The sequence below is a fragment of the Papaver somniferum genome, chromosome 10, assembly GCF_003573695.1.
Source record: "Papaver somniferum cultivar HN1 chromosome 10, ASM357369v1, whole genome shotgun sequence".
NCBI classification, from domain to species: Eukaryota; Viridiplantae; Streptophyta; class Magnoliopsida; order Ranunculales; family Papaveraceae; genus Papaver; species Papaver somniferum.
The window spans coordinates 119,523,232-119,539,705 of NC_039367.1; the positions used below are offsets into that span (position 1 = coordinate 119,523,232).

General features: G+C 35.2%; 1 protein-coding gene across 1 annotated transcript; it reads right to left on the reverse strand.

Moving 5' to 3' along the window:
- Nucleotides 1–10,893: 10,893 nt before the first annotated feature.
- LOC113317185 (probable prefoldin subunit 4) lies at nucleotides 10,894–13,110 on the reverse strand. The gene is made up of 3 exons (XM_026565316.1): nucleotides 12,973–13,110; nucleotides 12,772–12,882; nucleotides 10,894–11,471 (listed from the first exon to the last, which is right to left on the reverse strand). The coding sequence occupies exons 1-3, from the start codon at nucleotides 12,982–12,984 to the stop codon at nucleotides 11,211–11,213; spliced, it is 384 nt and encodes a 127-aa protein (XP_026421101.1). The 5' UTR covers nucleotides 12,985–13,110; the 3' UTR covers nucleotides 10,894–11,210.
- Nucleotides 13,111–16,474: the final 3,364 nt, after the last annotated feature.

Below are 16,474 nucleotides of genomic sequence, written 5' to 3' on the forward strand. Positions count from 1 at the left end.
AACTGGTACGTTATTAGAGATAGACTCGTCCATTATCAGATCGCTAGAAACACAGACTTATAAGGTCTTTAACGTGTTTGTATGCTCTGATACCAATTGAAAAAGTGGGGGTACAACAACCACACCTAATATTTCGCTTAGCAATCTGTATGGACAAACTCCAATATACTTTCTAGAGAATCAACTAGACAGTCAGACTCAATCTAGATAAAAAGTATATCAAAGAGTTTATATCTCAATCTCTCGATTTGATATATACTCAAGCAAATAGAAATCTGCGAGTCTTTAGCAAATACTAGAGAGATAACTTGGATGGTACCAAAGACCAATATCTAAGTGTCAATCAATTTAAATCAACAACCAAAAGGTCGGATATTCTAATTGATTGATCAACACACAACTTGTGATATTTCAATTATATAACAAAATATAATGCGGAAAAGAAATAACACAGACACCAGAATTTTGTTAACGAAGAAACCGCAAATGCAGAAAAATCCCGGGACCTAGTCCAATTTGAACAAACACTGTATTAAGCCGCTATAGACACTAGCCTACTCCAAATTAACTTCGGTCTGGACTGTAGTTGAACCCCAATCAATCTCACACTGATCCAAGGTATATTTATGCTCCTACGTCTCTGATCCCAGCAGGATACTACGCACTTGATTCCCTTAGCTAATCTCACCCACAACTAAGAGTTGCTACGACCCAAATTCGGAGACTTTAATAAACAAATCTACATCACACAGAAAAGTCTACGGTAATAGATAAATCCGTCTCCCACGAATATAACTACGAGTTTTATTCCGTCTTTTGATAAATCAAGGTGAACATGAACCAATTGATAACCCGGACTTATATTCCCGAAGAACAGCCTAGTATTATCAATCACCTCACAATAATCTTAATCGACGCAGCGAAAAAGATATTGTGGAATCACAAACGATGAGACGAATTGTTTGTGACTTCTTTTATATCTTTCCTATCGGAGATATCAATCTCAAGCCAATTATTACAATTGTGCTCGTACGATAGAATCAGCAAGATCATATCACACAACTACAAGAAAGTAGTATCGGTTTGGCTTCACAATCCCAATGAAGTCTTTAAGTCGTTAACCTGGTTTAGAAGAAGAAACCAAAGGTTAAAGGAGAATCGACTCTAGCTTAGCACAACTAGTATCACACTGAAGGTGTGGGGATTAGGTTTCCCAGTTGCTAGAGTTCTCCCTTATATAGTCTTTCAAATCAGGGTTTGCAATCAATGTTAGCCTGGTAACAAAGCATTCAATATTCATCGTTAGATGAAAACCTGATTAGATTCAAGTTAATATCTTTCAACCGTTATATCTAAAACTACCTTGTTACACACAAATGAAATGCACGTTTCTAGGCTTGTGTAACCGTACCCAAACTTGTACATTTGTTGGTTCAACAATAGTCAACCAAATGGTTAGCCGTATGATCACTTTCTTATCAACCATATTCTTCTTCACCATAACTAGTTCAAGTGACTCAAATGAACTAGTTAGAGAGTTGTTCAATTACAAGGAAATCTTATGTAACTACACAAGACACAATTGAAGCAAAAACGATTTGATTCACTCTAATCGGTTCATGAACTATATAGCCACGGTTTGCAATTTGCATTCCTTAGTTTATATAAGAATAAGTTCACAAACATCGTTTTTAGATATAACCTACTCTAGTTCGCGGACTTAAGTTCCCGGACGGAGTTCACAAACTCCAGCAGAATTTCTCGGGTCGAGAACTTCCGCCAGTTCGCGGACTTGGCTCACACCACTATTCCGGTTCTATTGATCAACAAAGTTCGCAAACTTCGGTTCAAGAAATAAGGACTTATACATATATGTGTTTCCACAACAATGTTTATATCCTCCAATGGTTATATTATCTAAACTCTCATTTCAATTATTGAAACATTCTTAGAGGACGTTGATATTCTATAGTTGTTATTCACAAACTATTTTTCTTCAAAGTAAGCAATTTTCAAAGTGATTGAAACTTGTCATGACTTTCGTGACTAGGTAAAGATAAACTTGGCTAAAGCGAAAGCTTACCAACACATACTTCGAGAAATAGATAGGCGAGATAAACTCGGCTCCAAATAGCAAATGTGTATAATCTAAGTCTATATAGCAAAACGACTTTTGTCTCAAGATAGGAGATAAATAGACTTTTGAGTGATATATAAGTTCAAGTCTCCACATACCTTTTAGTCGATGAAGATTCACCGGTTTCTTGAGTAGTCCTTCGTCTTGTATGATGATTTCCATGGAGTTCTTGAGCTCAACTACACTTTCTATCCTAGTCCGAGAGCTTAGCTATAGTAGACTAGAAATCAAGACTTATAGTTTTGATCACTAACATTGACAAACATGCTTGAGATAGCAACGCATGCGAGTTCGACCAAGCAATGCTCTATCAAGATGGCATAAAGGATTACAAGGGAAACCAGGGAGAAACTTGTTGCTTACGTGCTATGGTTTGACATCTAGCACGGACCAGGAACTAACATATTTTGAGTAGCAAGAAAGGGTGATGGAGTTAGTGCCTGTTACTGAAAACAACAATGGAGATTCGGGTTTCGTGTTTGATCGTGGCAAAGCTGCAGACAAATCATATGATGAGTTGAATAGTATATCTTGTCTACTGTGCTTTAGGATCTTTAAGGATTCGAGTTTTGTTTTTGATCGCGGAAAACCAGCTGGATGTTACGCAAGGACACTGGAGAATGAGCTCGAGACAACTGTTCCCGCAATGTTCTAGAATTAAGAAGACATGCTCGTCGGAGTCGAGCTTTCTTTCAACCTGGGGTGGTTGATGCAGGAGCATTTTATGTTTCTTTAGAGATGTTTTTAATCTAGGAATGTCCTACAAAATAGGGACGTTTTAATAGTTGCTTTGGTATTTACTTTAGGGTTCCTTTGTTTAGATTTATCTTTCTAGTATAAATAGGCGACTAGGTATTCTTTAGAGGGCATACTTTATTATTGATTTTAAGAAAATAATCGTTAGATTATCAATGAGTAATTTGGCTGCTAGCCCTAGACTCAATTTATCAACGTCTTGTTGACTTTCTATTGTTCTATTCTTCAAGTTTTCCGTCTATTGTTAGTTTATGCCCTATGTTGCTAGCCTAACTTCATCAGAAGCTTATAACAAACACAAAGTAATTGAAGAGAAACTACTAGCCAGGTTCGTGGTGTGGCGATGGATCCAGCTAAAAGCATTTTTTTTTTGAAGTAGTAACCTTCCATATACATTGTAATGTCTTGCATTTACTAAATGAGGCTGTAATATTGGAAATTATTTCCCCATCCAAAAATAAGCATGTACAAAAGAGAACGGGAGAATTACTATTAGGTTACATACAAAATATAAAATGCAATAAATTTTATTATTTCTATTTTTAATTTTATTAATTGTCTATTTTTAATATTACTGTATTTAGTAATCGAATATTTTTGTTGCTTATTTTTCCTATTTCATACTTTAAATTTTAAACCCTAAAATTTCGCTTTTGTTTTAGTGGATGGGAAAGATAAAGAGGTACAAATAGAAGGAGATTCTATACATTAGAGATCATATGTGTTACATGGATACAGTCCTTTATATACAATAAGAATATAGTCATAGATACAATATTGGGCCCCACATCCATGGGCGAAAGCCCTACAACACTCCCCCTTGTGCGGTTCAATAGAACTTCATATTCAGTACTTCACATACATTGCTCCGGATGTAGGTCTTCAAATGTAGTTCTCTTCTTGATGACTATCGTGTCGAAGACAATTGCTCCATCAAAACTTTAACAAGGAAAAACCCAATGGGAAAATACCTTGGTACAGCTCTTCACATGTAGTACTTCACATGTTGTCTTGTATTTTACATGTAGTTCATCACATGCAATACGATCTTCAAAGATCGGCGAGTATAAGTTAATTGTCTCGTTAAAACTTCGTTAGGAAAACCCCTGAGGGACAAAACTTGAACTAAAGAAAAAGAGTACAATATTAATTAAACTTAGAACATAGTTGGATGCGTATACGTTGCCTCATTAAAACCTTAACAAGGAAAACCCAGTGGGATAAAACCTTGACGAAGGGAAAAGAGTACAACGTGGAAGATGCAAGTAAAGGTGATCTGTTACAGATGATCACTTTGCTCCATTGATGTTGACTAGTTGTTTCACAACTCCTAAGGCAGAAAATCCTCTTGAGGGACAATAGCCTTAGCTGGGAAATTGTATTCCCGGTATTTGTTGTTGTCTCATTAAAAACCTTGTCGAGTAACAAAACACTGCGGGGAAAAGTAACACACCATTAGATTGTCCCCCTGATGTCAGACAATTTTCATTAGTCTACTGCAGTCAAAAGGAGTTGAGCACACATTACTTTGGTGACTTGAATGTTTATAAGACCCTGTTGTTGATTCTGGAAGTTACGTTGCTTAACAAACTATCTCCATCATTTCTTTGATTTAGATATTTTCAATAATATCAACGCGATCTTTATGTCTTCAACATTCAACATACTTGATGTTTCTAAGTGTTGTCTCCCTAAAAACCTTGTCGAGTAACAAAACCCTTTGGGAAAAGCTATTCTCGATCGAAGGGAAAAAGAGTACAACACAACTTCAATTTCGAAGTAAAAACATGTCGACATCATATCCTTGGATCCTCCGCCTGATGTCGGCATCTCCCCCTGATTACTTTCAGAGTTGTTCCACACAGTTCCTTTAGTCATGTACTTTTCGAAACTGAATATCGGTAATAACCTAGAAAATAATCTACCATATCTCCCTATGATTACTTTCGTTGGAGAAGAGATTATTATTCCTTCATAATCAACAACTTTTGGATTGCACTTTCATTTGCATTCCTTTTAATGTCTTTGTAGGGATAATACAAATTTATGTCAATGGTTACTTTTAAGTACATGATTACATTCACTATACCATTCCAATGACGTTGCATTGGCGCTGAGCTATATCTAGCTAACAAGTTCACTGAGGATGTAAAATTTAATTGAGTACATTATTGTACTAATTACAATAACGCGTCTATTGTACTTAGATATGGGAATTTCATCTCCCAACACATATTCGTCATCTTCCTTTAGACGAAATGGTCACTTACTTACATTTGAACCTCGACTAATCATGGGAGTGCTATCAGGATGCATGTCTTTGTTAAATTGCCTGACAATTTTAGACATATGTAAACTGGTGGAGTAATACACCACAAGCTCAGTTTTCGATCGAGTTTTCCCTAGATTTTTCATCTCAGATTCGGATTTTAAATAGCTTTTAAGGTCTCTTATTACATCAAGAGTACACATCATGTTTGTACCATCAACATAAATAGCTACAATTCCAAATCAGGAACTTTCTTATGAATACGCAAGGAAAAATAACTTACTTGTTTATCCCCTCCAAATCAAATAGCAACTTAGACGGGTATACCACATCTGCCTGATTGCTTGAATCTATAAGTGAGCGTTCTATCTAACTGTAAACACACTCTGTGGTTTAGAGTCATTTTATTTGGGCAACAAAAGTCTATCGAGTACTTTTGTAAATATCTTCTATCTCTTGATTCTTTCAGAGATACGTAACAACCACATACATATGCTGCATTTCAAGTCCTTTTGAAATTACCAAGCTAACTAAGTAGCGGAACTATATAACGTTCATTACAAGAGCACAATTCCAGGGATTTGTGAGAAACCTCGCGCCACAAGGCGATTCTTTGTACTTTAAGACTACTTTCTTATCATTTTGGCTTGTGACAAATTAATTATGTATGTCCAATAGGCTTTACACTTGGTTGGTTAGCACTACCACACCAAATACCCGTATATTTGCGAAAGAACTAAGTTTCACCTGGATTGTGTAGGCCAAATATGCTATTTATTTGAAATTAATCAAAATAAAGCATGGTTCGATCTCATTGTGCTCTACTTCTGGAGCAACTATTTATGGATTATATCATCACCATGCACGCATGATCCTTCCATTGACTCATGTGCATTCTCATAATCCGTCAGGATTTCATTGTTCTCTAGAATCATTTAAAACTTCGGAGCGTCCTCCAGTTTGATTCATGGACATATTTAGAGACAATCTTATGAGATGATTTCTGAAGATATAAATAAGTTGTGCCTTAATCACCTACTTCCTTTCTAGGTGAGGATTGATCGAACCAAGTGGTCTCTCCAACTTCCTTTATGGAGCCACGGTCTCAACCACACTTCCACTGAATGTAGTTGCAACACCTTAGTCTATGGTGTATATCCCATCTTGAGGATTTGTAACTTTGCAGGTAGGTTTGCAGTTGGTATGTGTGATCTCATCACTTTATCAACATCAGTGTACATTCTAAAAATCGAATGTTCTTTATCACTTCACATTTACATTTGTGGAGTACAAGAATCAATAAGAGACACAGTGGGAACACACCACGACAATTCCTATCGTTCCCTTAGAAAGTACTTTTTATTATCTCCCCCTAATGACATGAAGACTGTCTCATTAAAGTGATAACCCACAAATCTAGCGGTAAGAGATCTCCTGCCAAAAGTTTTAAAATGCGGATTATTGTTGGGAACTCCTTTTCCAACATAAATACTTAACAGTTTTGAAGACCCATCATAGTAAGATGTGGAGTCGTAACGGCACATATATAGTTCAACCAAAAATGCGTAAGAACACGAATGTCAGGCTTAAATCCAGTTACCAACTGGTACGCAGAAAAGGATGACTAATATTGGGTTCTAAAACGAATTAAGTAAAGATGCGTTAGTATTGCATATTCCGCAAGCATTTAAAGGTAGGTTTGTACGCATAACTTATTCCTTAGATACCATCTCTAACCTTTGATATTAGACTCCGCGAGACCATTGGGTATAAGATGCTCTATATTGATCCTATTAAATATGAAATATTCATCAATTCCTTTTGATGTAAATTCTCTAGCATTAACAAGGGTGGTGAGCCTTTGCACTTTGCATTGTGTAATTTGTGCTAGGAGTTTTTTTTTTAAATAAATAAATAAACGCATCGTTTGTCGTGAGTAATAATTGATTCAACGTGTCGAATCATCCACCAGAGCCATAAATCACTTGAATGGTCTGCGTTCTGCATGGATATATGTTCACTAACAACACTTTATTTCTTTGAAAAATGAGTTATTTTCCATTTGCATCTAAGTAAAACAGGATGGTCTCAATCATGTTTTACTAAAGAAAGACTTTGTAAGATGAGTGACGTGCTTTCTTCCTTTAAAGCATAATGAGGAGAGGCAGTGCAAATCTAGTAACTTTAGAAATCACGGATTGTGATAGATGTCGTAACTTCGCATTCTACACGTTCATTGTCTTGTACACTCAAATGAAGTGATGCCCGTGTTAGTACTTTCAAAACGGAACATCGTGCCACAACCAATGTGCCTTATGGTTATGTCAAAGTCTTTATGAATCAATCTCAATCGATTCATTGTTGGGGTCAAAATGGATTCAGTAATTCAAGTCCAGTGATTTGCATTTCACTAGATTGACACATTAATTTTCTAAGAATATGCTTCCTTCCACATTTAATAGAAATAATTTATAGATGCAATCAACTCCATTCTCAGTTTTCCAAAAGATAGGTAATAGTTCACGCATGAATAACCTTTGCACTTAACAAGATGTGATTATCCTTTAGTACATACAGAGCTTAGACATTGAGTCTCGAGAGATTTAATAAGTGATGTGGTCTTATTATGTAACAAAATTCGGATTCAACTCAATTACTTTAGAATGAATATATGTTACAGTTCATCTAGATATATCCCAAGTGCTTTAGAGAATTTATGTCTCGTGGGAATGATGTACTTTCCATTCCATAAGCGCAGACATTTGATCTAGTTCAATTAAATAGTCAATTGGCTAGGCAAAGTTCTTGTTGCCATTAAAGTTGATATGAAAATTGGTTGCTACTATGTTACACACATTACATTGTGTATTTTCAACTCTATCATTTATGATGGAAGCTAGAATTACATTTTAGCTTCATCCCATGATATATATGTCCCTTTTCTCATGCTTTATATGAGTCATTACGTCTAACCCTTATTACTTCGGGGTTCTTTCCATTTCCAATTTTGCTACATATAGCTTAATTTGAGAAATTTCTTTATCTCAATAGGCCAAGAGAATCTCACTATACATGTCAACCACTTACTTTAGGTTGAATAAATTACTCAAGATAGTTCTCTTGTTGTCATACTTTAACATATACTGATTCATTAGTATCATGGATGAAGTACATAAAATAGAAAATTTCACCTTTTGTGAGTTCTTCCACAAAAATTAGAATACATGTAATTTTATTTTCAAACGTATCTTTTGAAAATATGGGCTCGTTAATAGTTGAGCAAGTGGATTACATCCCACGAAACATTCAAATTTAGGGAGAAAATATCATGTATGCAACAATGGTTCTCAAGTACTTTTAAACCTCAAAGGAATACATTAGAATCGAGTCGGTACAACCAATTGAACAAAAGACATCATTCAACCATAGCCAATATCATATTCAATAGAACAAAATAGCATTAAGACCAAAATTCTTAATGATCAAGATAAGCAATCATAATTTAAATTGACCGTTATATGATGTGAACTTATCTTAAGAAAAAAATAAACAAAACTAGGCATGTTCTACAAACAAATAAATAAGCCTAGCAAGCACTCAATGTAAAAACCCATGTTTATTTTATAGTTACATACCTTTGGGCTTTGGTTCCCTCTGTATCAGAACAGCTTTAGCCATGCACGTCCCAAAACCAGGCAAGAACTGATTCGGTTGGGTGGATCAAACCGGGGGTTGGACCGAATCAGGGTTGGACCTGACCGATTTGGACCGGTTGGAACTCTCTCCATCTTCACACGGACATAACATGAACAATTGTTTTCCTTTTTTCTTCTGAAAGGTTTCCTTACGGGATGGTGGCCAAATATTTTTCCTCACAGCCAATTGATTTCGTAGTACATACATACAGTACAATACAATTAAACCAAATCAATCATCATCACCATCATAAATTTAACATCATCATCACCGTATAATATCATAACTATATTGGATATATGCCAAAATAAAAAAATCAAAATCATCATAGATTTAATAGCTATGATAAATCCTGGGAAAACGTACCTATGGGAAGCGAACAAAAAAAAACATGAACCAAGTAGAATGGGATAATCATCAGCCGCTCCAAGTAGTGTTCTCAAATGGTCGATTATCACCGATGATAATCCACTTAACTTGAATCTCTGTATAGGGTCTCCAGAAATGTCCAAGGGACCACGTTCTTTTGTGAAGGTGGGGATCGGACAACTGGGATGCAAACAATTCTCAGATTTCTTCCTCAAGCTTTGGTACCCACGATCTATCAATATCAATATATATATATATATATATAGACAAAAACCAGTATGCTCTTCTGGCTTGGCCGTGCAAAAAATGGAACACGACACCACATGCTGGCACACCACCTGGAACCAGAACGGAATAGGCCGGGATAGGATAGAACAGCCCCGGAACCAGAACGGAAGAGGCCGGGACAGGATAGAACAACCCCGGGAACCAGAACGGACAGGATAAGACAACCAGAACGGGACAAGATGGGATTTCCCAATTCCCATAGACGAGCGGATTTTCTTCCCCTGAAATATTCTCTTCCTCCTTTGATTACGACCGACCCTAATTAAGGAGCAAATCGAGATCAATCAATCTGTAAATCAACCAAATTCTAATTACAGAGGACCAAATTTCCATTTGTAAGCTTTCCGTGGATAATCAAAAATGTAATCACGCCGTAATAAACATACAAACATATATATAAAATATAATCAACCGATTGATCACGGGATTTGTATTTGTATTAGATATATTGGATTTAACCAAAACCAAAAACATGGGAAAGAAAATAAAAAAAATGTATTTATAGGGCAAAACAGATCCAACTTATCCGATTTGATTCAAACGATTTCCACATTAGCTTGACGTTAATCTGTGTAGAAAAATAAAAATCAAAATTTAAAAATCAATTGATCCGATATAGCTCCGCGGTGTAGCATCGTGCATGATAACGTGTTTTAGTGGATGGGAAAGATAAAGAGGTACAAAGAGAAGGAGATTCTATGCACATTAGAGATCATATGTGTTACATGGATACAGTCTTTTATATACAATAAGAATATATCGATAGATACAATATTGGGCCGCACATCCATGGGCGAAAGCATTACAACAACTTTCACCAAAACATACATTTTTTCTATACAAAAAATCTGTACCCGTGCAATGCATGGGCGCAACACCTGGTATAAACAAGGTAAGCACAGATTTTTCGTGGACAGCGGAAAACACTTTGCAGGAAATAAGGATAATCTTGAGCGATCTACCTCAAGCGAAAGTGAAATATATTACGAGCAAGAATAACTCAGCAGCGGACTACATTGCCAAGGAAGCAAGGATTAAATGGCTTCAACACATGTCAAATAAATTGCATCAAAAAGTTCTTAAAGCTAACATAGATTCTATTGTACTATTTGATAAAAATGATTTTGTAAACCTTTTATACTATATTTGCTAGTTCATATATGCTCTTAAAAAAAAAGAAAAATAAAGTCGAATGGTAATTATACGGTCGGTTGTGATCGTAATTATATGGATCCTAAATGTACTCTTCGTAGCAACAGTGAGAGAGATCATTGTCGCATCTTTTCTTTAACTGCAATTCTGCAAAACAGGTTTGGTATCATCTTGACATTAGTTCACTGGCTGTCTTGGCAGGACTGACAAAGTTGGGAAACAAAACTAAAACAAATCACCGATCGAACTTAAGAAATCCATGAAACTCATAGTTGAAATTTGGAGTCCGCAGATTTTGTGAACCAATCCATCACTACAATTCAATACATTGGTTGGTAAATAAAAATGCCAAAGCTTTTTATAAAGGACAAAAACAGAAGTTTGGGCCACATAACTCTCTAGGCCCTGTCATGGTGCCCATGATGCCAGATATTCCAGAAGTGGGCGCGAGTCGTTCACTCCTTCATGTAAGAGAATACAGTTATGTTTCCTACAGGTAGTCTTGCATGCATACCAAGAAGAAATAGGAACAAATTGCCCAAACTAATCCTCCTCCAAATTGATTGAATCCTTGAACTTCCCATACAGAATCTTCTTTAACTCTGCCATTTGAGAAAGCAAAGATGCCTTCTCTTCTTCAAGCTTTTCCAAGTTCTTAGTTGTCATCTCTTTCATCTGATCAATCTTGCTCTCTACTTCATCATTTGCCATATGAACAAAGACCTCTCCTATCTGGAACCTCACTGAGTCTTCGTCAGTGAGGATCAACTCATTGCTAGCATCCTCTAGGTTCTCATTCGTTTCCTGTAGAACAGCACAACAAATTGAAAGATTCCGAAAACGGTCTATTAATATTTTGAAATGAACCAGCATGGAGCAAACTGTTTCCCAGTTGACTGATAAAAGTAACGATCACATCTAACGACTAAAAAACCACAAAATCCTATAAATGCGTGTTGTTTGCATTACATACCCAAATATACATCTATCTATGAAGCCCTCCTATCTAGAAATGGCCTACAAGTAGAAACTATCTTTAGTGCTGATTTTGGTAACCTTTTAACAGAAATGGGCAATTCTTGTCATAATAGGGTGGAAAGAATGAAAAGATACCTAGTTCACTCAAAAGGCAACTGATGAAGAAGACGATTTGCAACCTATATCTATATCATATCATGAGCCTAAAGCAACAAGCCAATATCATGTTCGGTTTCTTAACTAGAAGCTACTGTTGCTCGTTCTGCTTGTTATTTTTCTAGTATTGACGCAAAAAACATAGATAACAGGCTTTGCAATAAAAATGTTCGTATACAACTTTACAAAATGAATTATCTCAGTCTGAAAGGCATGCAAAAACTTGTGAAGTTCAGTGCCTCAGCCAACTAATACAATTTCATGACAAGAAGTCTATAACCCCTATAACTCAGCAGTCTTAGCACCAGAAAACCTTAGCTACAGATCATAAATGAAGAGGGGAGAAAGCTGCCAACAATGATTAAAGTAAATCGGCTTTTTTCTCATACATGTATGTGAGGTACACTGATGTTCCTTTCTCTTTCCCTTGTTGGAACTTTGGTCTTGTTCTTTTACTGTATGTTTCACATCGTTTCTCGATGTTCTTGATGATGTAACCCTAATTTGCTATTAATGAACAGGAGTTCTCTGTTTATCAAAGAAAAAAAAAAGGGTTGGAGCTAAAAGATGAACATATACATCGCTCTAGTTTGTAGAATGCACTCGTATAAAATCTAATAACCTAAGACTCGGTTAATTAAAAACTTTCAAACAGATTCTTGAAGAATATCAAAACGACACCAAAACAAGTAGCTTCCAAAAACAAAATAAATAACACCTTTCTTATTATTTTCCCTCTGGGCCTAATTCTACCTAAATATTACATGTATCGTAGCTCGGTTCTCTAAAGATCAGAGAAATAGGTAACCCAGTACAAATATGTCTCATTTGACAACATAATATTTCGAAATTACATACTAATCAAGAGAAACAAAATTAGGGTTCGAGTTCGACTTTTACCCAGCAAATACACAAATGATTCAAGGTTTAAAAAAGAAGAATTCTAATGGAAATCAAATTTGGTGAGTACCTTAGCGATCTTGATTTCATCCTCAAGCTCATGATATCTGTTACTTAATCTTCCAAATTTGTTAATGTTTTGCTGATCCTCCCATGTTACTTCCATCTCCGATCCTCCACCCTACACATCATAATACCAGAACTTTCAACTCAAAAAATTTGGAAGATCAATTAAGCAGTTAAGATTAAAAATAGGGTTTGCTTACTTTACCTGCTGCTGCATCTTTGATTTCGAAATTGCGGTCCTTTTAGAGAGAGAGAGAGAGAGAGAGAGAGAGAGAGAGAGAGAGAGAGAGAGAGAGAGTGTTCAGTAAAATTGCCAAGGGTTTTAGAAATAAAGGAAGAAGAAACGACTGTTTATTAACAAAAAAAAAAAAACCAGTTCTTGCAAGTTTTGGCCGTTAGATTAAGTATCGACACAGATACTGGATCCAGATAGAAAACAAGACTATGGGCCAAGGGTTCTGTTGTAACCTTCAACAAAGTAATACAGTTGTAAGTTGTCCAAGAAATTATCCAGTTCCCTTCTTCATCTCCAAATCTAAATCTACTCGGATCTTATACGAGATACCAGATTTTCCGAGTAGATTTGGATTTTGTAATTAGTATTTCATATTTCTAATAAAAAATATCACATTATTTGTGAAATTTGTAAGAAATACCATATGGTCCTAGAAATAATATATTAGAGAGAGTTTAGTCCAATTGACCTAGTCAATTGTCTGTTTGGTCTTATTTGGTAATATAAATTATAGTTTGGTCCTAAAAATTATATTTTGGTCCTAGGGTAATGTCATGGATGATGTAAATGTCATTTTGTAGTGGCAGAAATACCCTTATATTATTGTTTGGTCCTAGAAAATAATGGTTTGATCCTAAGGTGACCATATATATACAAAATTTAATAGAAAATATCTCATTCTCATAGTTACTTTCTCTCTCCTATGTTTTCAGATTTATAATTTCTCTTTCTTTTTTTCTTTTTTATTTTCTTCCTGCTAGTGATGAAGAAGATGAACGATTCTCTCTTCTCTTTATTTTTTCTCTGCTAGTGATGAAGAAGATGAACGATGATGATGATGATGAATACGATGAAGTTTTGCGTTTTTTTTTTATTTGATGTTTGCTTCTGTTTCAATGATGAAGACGTTGAGGTTGAGGATTTTGCTGCTATTTATGATGATGATTAACCTTTATCATTTTCACATGCTTGGGTAAGTTTCGGATCTACAAAAGAAGATGAAGATGACGGAGTCATTTCTGGAATGAACTCTGGGTTGTGATGAAGATTTTGATGCTTTTTCGTCTGTTGTTGCTGCTGATGATGGAGAGGATGAAGATGATGAAGATGAGTTGCTGCTGCTGATGAAGAAGATGAAGGTGACGGAGTTCATTTCAGGAATGAACTCTGGTTTTATGATGAAGATTTTGATGTTTTTTCTTGATGGAACGAACTCATCTTCTACGACTATTGTTGTTGTCAAAGATAGATTTGCTGATGTTGAAGATTTAATTAGGTTTTTGTTTTTCTTGATGTTTGTTGCAATTGGTGATGATGATGAAGATGAAGACGAACTCAAGATAGATTTGCTGTTGTTGAAGATTTAATTAGGTTTTTTGATTTTCTTGATGTTGCTGCAATTGGAGATGATGATGAAGATGAACTCGTCAAACCCTAGAAATCTGTTGTTGTTGTTGAAGATGAAGATTTATGCGTTTTTTTGTTGTTGCTGCTGCTGCTTAAGATGAACTTCATTCCTGTAATGAACTTCATTACTGAAATGAACTTCATTTTTGGAATTAACTCTGTTGTTGATGAACATAATCGTTTAAATAGGTTTTTATCAGGAGTTCATTCCAGAAATGAAATCTGGTTTATATAGGTTTTATGAGGAGTTCATTCCAGAAATGAACTCTGGTTTATATAGGTTTTATGAGGAGTTCATTCCAGAAATGAACTCTGGTTTATGTAGGTTTTTTGAGGAGTTCATTCCATAAATGAACTCTGGTTTATGTAGGTTTTATGAGGAGTTCAATCCAGAAATAAACTCTGGTTTATGTAGGTTTTATGAGGAGTTCATTCCAGAAATGAACTCTGGTTTATGTAGGTTTTTGTTCTTAATAATGAATTTTTTGTAGAATTTTGATGAAATAATGAAGTTCGTTCACATGTGATTTAATTTGGTTTTTATTAGGTTTTCATTTGTAAGAATGAACTTTGATGGTTCATCACAGAGAATGAGCTGCTACAAGAAAATAAGGAAAATTAACACGGAAGGGTATTTTTGTCTGTTTTATATTTTTAAACAATTATGGACCAAACAGTAAAGGCGTTTTCCAAAAGGACCAAACAGACATGGGCCCACCTAAAAAAGGACCAAACGATATTTTTCCCATTTTAGGTTTTAAGATTTGTTTTTTATTTTACTGTTGATATCTCATGTCATGTAGTTCTATTTATTTACGTTATTAGCGTGATTTCCTATAGCCTCGGGCGTTTCAATTTTGATATCTCATGTCATGTAGTTCTATTTATATACGCTATTAGCGTGACTTCCTATAGCCTTCGAGCGTTACAATTTGAATCTGATGATATTCAAGATATCTTCGAAGAAAATCAATTTCGGTGTGACGATGATCATAATTCAATCAAACAAGATCAATGGCTACTGGAATTGGTTATGACGATAATGTTTAGTGCAAATTATCATTTTATGAAGGATTTTCTCTTAATGAAGAAGAAGAATTTTCCAAATGGTGGATGCAGAATCAAAGCACCATCCCTCCAATTACATCGATTACTTCTATGATCAACAATTCTGAACTTTTGTTATATTAGAATTCTTGTATTGTTGTAATATTTTTCCTTTGTACTTTTATGTTGTATATTTCTGATGTACTTGAATTAGCATGTGCATGACTTCCAATTAATATAATCTAAAGAGGTATTTCATCTTCTTTCCTTCAATAAATAAAGAAATAGTTGTTGGTCAATGTGGCATAGCAAATCAGTTTCTTCCCTATGGTGGTAATCGGTATATAGCGGCTCATAGTCAGCCGCACGGGTAAGTCATGGCCATGATTTATCTGTCAATGGCTACAAAAATATAATCGTTACCAAATGACTATATTCTCTACAAAATTATAATACTCTAGAATGTATGTAACTTAGCAATAATACTCCTTTGAGTAGCATAGGATCATTGAGGAGGTGTCTCCTCAAATATGTGATTAGATATGTTACATAGGCCTCAAAGCCATGGACCCCGTATAAAATCTCATCTTCAGAGATTGGACCGTAACTTAAAGATTCTATCAATGAAGTGCAAGTTTTTTTCTCTTAAATCTCTTTATTTACATTTAGATTAGTAGTAAGTTTATCTCTACTTGGTGTGGTTGTTAGTTTTTTAGCAAATACTTTTTGGCATCGACTAATGGTACGCTCGACTTAAACGTATCCAATCGGGGGAAAGTTCTTTTGTTTGGTCGTTTTATGTTTGATATTTACGCTACAAAGTTTATATTTTGCCCCATTAACATGAATTGGTTTTTCTTTCGTTCACCAGTAGCTCGCTTTGCTATTACATATTATATTATTTACTTCAGAGAGATTGTGACAAGAGAATTTATTTCGTGAGTTATCTGTTCGAGAATCACATGAGGTAGTGTGCATTAGTTTTTATTGCGTTGTTTCATTTTCTATCGAAAGACAA

Coding starts and splice junctions, on each gene's coding strand:
- LOC113317185 (XM_026565316.1), bottom strand. Junction 11,472..12,771: donor ATGAAATCAAGATCGCTAAG/GTACTCACCAAA, acceptor GCTGTTCTACAG/GAAACGAATGAGAACCTAGA.